Source organism: Hydra vulgaris, chromosome 15 (genome assembly GCF_038396675.1).
Source record: "Hydra vulgaris chromosome 15, alternate assembly HydraT2T_AEP".
Taxonomy (NCBI): domain Eukaryota; kingdom Metazoa; phylum Cnidaria; class Hydrozoa; order Anthoathecata; family Hydridae; genus Hydra; species Hydra vulgaris.
In genome coordinates this window covers 21,946,501-21,952,500 of record NC_088934.1, presented here as the reverse complement: position 1 = coordinate 21,952,500, position 6,000 = coordinate 21,946,501, and the positions used below count along the sequence as shown (strand labels likewise).

The 6,000-nt window shown below is 19.1% G+C and overlaps 1 protein-coding gene across 1 annotated transcript in view; it reads left to right on the top strand.

Moving 5' to 3' along the window:
- LOC136072023 (phosphoenolpyruvate carboxykinase, cytosolic [GTP]-like) overlaps nt 1–6,000 on the top strand; it is a 38,998-nt gene that overhangs the window by 7,252 nt on the left and 25,746 nt on the right. The window contains exon 3 of the mRNA XM_065819926.1: nt 3,420–3,604. Coding sequence (XP_065675998.1) covers nt 3,420–3,604 — 185 coding nt within the window. The remainder of the gene's footprint in view (nt 1–3,419; nt 3,605–6,000) is intronic.

Below are 6,000 nucleotides of genomic sequence, written 5' to 3'. Positions count from 1 at the left end.
TACATATAACATATTGATAATATAAAAAAAAATATTTTTATTTAATAACTAAATTCACACTCTATACATATAACATATTGATAATATAAAAAAAAATATTTTTATTTAATAACTAAATTCACACTCTATACATATAACATATTGATAATATAAATAAAAATATTTTTATTTAATAACTAAATTCACACTCTATACATATAACATATTGATAATATAAAAAAAAATATTTTTATTTAATAACTAAATTCACACTCTATACATATAACATATTGATAATATAAAAAAAAATATTTTTATTTAATAACTAAATTCACACTCTATACATATAACATATTGATAATATAAAAAAAAATATTTTTATTTAATAACTAAATTCACACTCTATACATATAACATATTGATAATATAAAAAAAAATATTTTTATTTAATAACTAAATTCACACTCTATACATATAACATATTGATAATATAAAAAAAAATATTTTTATTTAATAACTAAATTCACACTCTATACATATAACATATTGATAATATAAAAAAAAATATTTTTATTTAATAACTAAATTCACACTCTATACATATAACATATTGATAATATAAAAAAAAATATTTTTATTTAATAACTAAATTCACACTCTATACATATAACATATTGATAATATAAAAAAAAATATTTTTATTTAATAACTAAATTCACACTCTATACATATAACATATTGATAATATAAAAAAAAATATTTTTATTTAATAACTAAATTCACACTCTATACATATAACATATTGATAATATAAAAAAAAATATTTTTATTTAATAACTAAATTCACACTCTATACATATAACATATTGATAATATAAAAAAAAATATTTTTATTTAATAACTAAATTCACACTCTATACATATAACATATTGATAATATAAAAAAAAATATTTTTATTTAATAACTAAATTCACACTCTATACATATAACATATTGATAATATAAAAAAAAATATTTTTATTTAATAACTAAATTCACACTCTATACATATAACATATTGATAATATAAATAAAAATATTTTTATTTAATAACTAAATTCACACTCTATACATATAACATATTGATAATATAAAAAAAAATATTTTTATTTAATAACTAAATTCACACTCTATACATATAACATATTGATAATATAAATAAAAATATTTTTATTTAATAACTAAATTCACACTCTATACATATAACATATTGATAATATAAATAAAAATATTTTTATTTAATAACTAAATTCACACTCTATACATATAACATATTGATAATATAAAAAAAAATATTTTTATTTAATAACTAAATTCACACTCTATACATATAACATATTGATAATATAAAAAAAAATATTTTTATTTAATAACTAAATTCACACTCTATACATATAACATATTGATAATATAAATAAAAATATTTTTATTTAATAACTAAATTCACACTCTATACATATAACATATTGATAATATAAATAAAAATATTTTTATTTAATAACTAAATTCACACTCTATACATATAACATATTGATAATATAAAAAAAAATATTTTTATTTAATAACTAAATTCACACTCTATACATATAACATATTGATAATATAAAAAAAAATATTTTTATTTAATAACTAAATTCACACTCTATACATATAACATATTGATAATATAAAAAAAAATATTTTTATTTAATAACTAAATTCACACTCTATACATATAACATATTGATAATATAAAAAAAAATATTTTTATTTAATAACTAAATTCACACTCTATACATATAACATATTGATAATATAAAAAAAAATATTTTTATTTAATAACTAAATTCACACTCTATACATATAACATATTGATAATATAAAAAAAAATATTTTTATTTAATAACTAAATTCACACTCTATACATATAACATATTGATAATATAAATAAAAATATTTTTATTTAATAACTAAATTCACACTCTATACATATAACATATTGATAATATAAATAAAAATATTTTTATTTAATAACTAAATTCACACTCTATACATATAACATATTGATAATATAAAAAAAAATATTTTTATTTAATAACTAAATTCACACTCTATACATATAACATATTGATAATATAAAAAAAAATATTTTTATTTAATAACTAAATTCACACTCTATACATATAACATATTGATAATATAAATAAAAATATTTTTATTTAATAACTAAATTCACACTCTATACATATAACATATTGATAATATAAAAAAAAATATTTTTATTTAATAACTAAATTCACACTCTATACATATAACATATTGATAATATAAAAAAAAATATTTTTATTTAATAACTAAATTCACACTCTATACATATAACATATTGATAATATAAAAAAAAATATTTTTATTTAATAACTAAATTCACACTCTATACATATAACATATTGATAATATAAAAAAAAATATTTTTATTTAATAACTAAATTCACACTCTATACATATAACATATTGATAATATAAATAAAAATATTTTTATTTAATAACTAAATTCACACTCTATACATATAACATATTGATAATATAAAAAAAAATATTTTTATTTAATAACTAAATTCACACTCTATACATATAACATATTGATAATATAAAAAAAAATATTTTTATTTAATAACTAAATTCACACTCTATACATATAACATATTGATAATATAAAAAAAAATATTTTTATTTAATAACTAAATTCACACTCTATACATATAACATATTGATAATATAAATAAAAATATTTTTATTTAATAACTAAATTCACACTCTATACATATAACATATTGATAATATAAAAAAAAATATTTTTATTTAATAACTAAATTCACACTCTATACATATAACATATTGATAATATAAAAAAAAATATTTTTATTTAATAACTAAATTCACACTCTATACATATAACATATTGATAATATAAATAAAAATATTTTTATTTAATAACTAAATTCACACTCTATACATATAACATATTGATAATATAAAAAGATGACAAGAATATATAAAGTAGCATTTCTACATAAAAATTTAATAACATTATTAGCTATAAACATACAAGTTATAACAATAAATGAGATTTAAAATCAATGTTTAAAAAAATAAAAATAGTATTATTTGCATATAGATGAACGTATTTGCATACTTTAAAAAGCATTAGAAGATCAAGTAAAATAGAAAAGTCAGCAAAATGTAATGCAGCGAAATTTCTCTTGCTCAGCTGTTTTACAAGTATTAGTAACTTGGACATAATTTGTTGCATTTCTGCAATACTGTGGTTTAATATTTAACACTGGTTTAAATTAAAATTTATGTTTAAGTTGAAATGATTAACATAGCACTTTATATGATTCAGTGTACTTGTTTTTATCAGCTATGCAATCAATACAAACCCTGCAGATGTTGCCCGAGTAGAATCAAAGACACTTGTTTGTACCATTGATAAAAGTTCTGCCATACCAAACATCAAAGATGGAGTTCCAGGACAACTTGGCTATTGGGCAGATATTAGTGAAACTGATGCGAAACTAGAAAAAATGTTTTCTGGTTGCATGAAAGGTTTTTACATTTTTTTGAATTATTTGGAATGTTTATAATATAAATGTCCGAACCATACTTTACAAACATACCATACATAAAAACCATAATGTCATTCTTTTGCACTTTTGATATCATAAGTGTTTATCTAATACTGCATTCATATATGTGTGTGTGTTTATATATATATATATATATATATATATATATATATATATATATATATATATATATATATATATATATATATATATATATATATATATATATATATATATGTATATAAATATATATATGTATATGTATATATAGTGTCCTCAATAAAAAATGGGACAGCATGATTTTTTTAAAAAAAGCAAAACAAATTTATTTTTTCTCTAATGTTTTTTAATTTTATTTAAAATATGTCAATTAATAACTTTTATTACACAATATTTGCCATTAAAAATAAATAAAAAGTCAATAAAACAGTTAGACTGTTTTATTGACTTTTTTTTTAACAAAACTATGGAATTAGTAAAAATCAACTAAAATATGAAAATTCAACTTTTTTTAAAAAGAATGGTAAAATTGAGTATGTTTTCTAATTTTTTACATCTATATAGAATGCTTAATGCAATTACATTTTCCCTTGATACAACTAAATAGAAATTCAATCAGTTTTAAGTATAATGTTCATTTTTAATACTTGGTCGCATAACCTTTTGCATCAATAACCGCTTGGCATCTGTGGGACATGCTTTCAACTAGTTTTGTTAACAAGCTAACTTCCAGTGAATTCCAACCTTTTAAAAGTGTCAAAAATAATTCATCTTCATTACAAGGTTTTCTGTCTTTTAGTTTAGAATCTAATATAGACCACAGGTTCTCAATTGGATTAAAATCAGGTGATTGTGCCAGCCACTCAAAGGTAGGTATACCAGCCTTTTGTATATATCTTTTTTTTTTTTTTTGCTGTATGCTTTGGGTCATTGTCTTGCTGAAATATATAGTTTCCATCTGGAAATAGATGTGTTATACTAGGTTTTAATTGGTGAACTAAAATATAATCATACTTATGTTGATCCATAATTCCTTCAACTCTGTACAGATTTCCCACTCCATGAGCAGCAAATGCACCCCAAACCATGATTTTTTTGTCATGTTTTACTGTGGCACGTGTGCACTCTGGATTATATGGTTCACCTTTTTTTTTCCAGATTCTTTCTCGATTACCATATTGTAGGTAATCGTGTATATGAATCGCACTAAAGGTGATTCATTTCCCCATATGACACGTTTTCATTGATCTGAACTCCAGCTTAAATGATCTCTGCACCATTTTAATCTCCTAACACGATTTTTCTCGTTTATAAAAGGCTTTTTTGTTTGCCACCCAGAAGTAAACTCTTCACCTTTCTTTATTCTTGTTACAATTGTATTATTACATAAGTGTTTAAGGTTTAAATTTTGCTTTATCTGACTCACTGATATCCTACGATTCTTCATCACTTCCCTAACAATCAATCGATCTTCTCTTTCTGTCGTTTTTCGCTTTCTTCCTGACCCTGACTCTCTGCTAATTGAATTTCGAGAAATAAATCTGGACACAACTCTTTGAACTGTAGATTTACCACATCCAACTTGTTTGGAAATTTTACGCAAAGACCAATCTGCATTGTGCATTTGAATTATTCTACCTTTATCAAAGTCTGAAACGTGTTTTTTCCTAAATTGGTAAAAATAAATTTTAACTGATAAACAAATGATATAGTTCAAACTAAATACTAAAATACTATAAGTATGAATGTCTTATACCTATTTAATGGTTGAATTTTTGTAGTAGAAGAATCAAAAGGATCTAACTTTGCCATTGTTGCCATTTAATTATATTTTCTAATTATATAAAATTGCTAAAAAAATTAATTCAAATAAAATAATATAAATTTTTTTGAGTCAAATTGTCATTTTGAAAAGTTAAAAACAAATTTACTTTGCAAAAAAACAATATAAAATCACATGTAACACTTTATAATGAGGAAAACTTTAATGGGAAATATAAAATTTAATGTTAAAGATATCCTTTTTTACCTGTTGTTAATTTGAGGGCCCGCCTCCTTTTTTTTCAATTTCTTTTCATTTTAAATATTAAAATAGTGTATATATATTAAGTATCTAACATCAAAAACTAAAAATTTAAAAAAATTTTATGGTACAATGAACTTTACTTTATTATAAAAAATGTATACAATTTTTTCATTTATGTTAGTTTCCTAACAATTCTGCAGTTTAGTTGAATTTCAAAAGTTTAATCAATTATTTGTTTTTTTATTAAGTAGTATATTATTTGTTCATTATTTGTTCTAATTTTATAATTAAGAAAAAAAATTTTAAAATAAGTGATACAACATTGATTTTTATGACTTTTAACAAAAAAG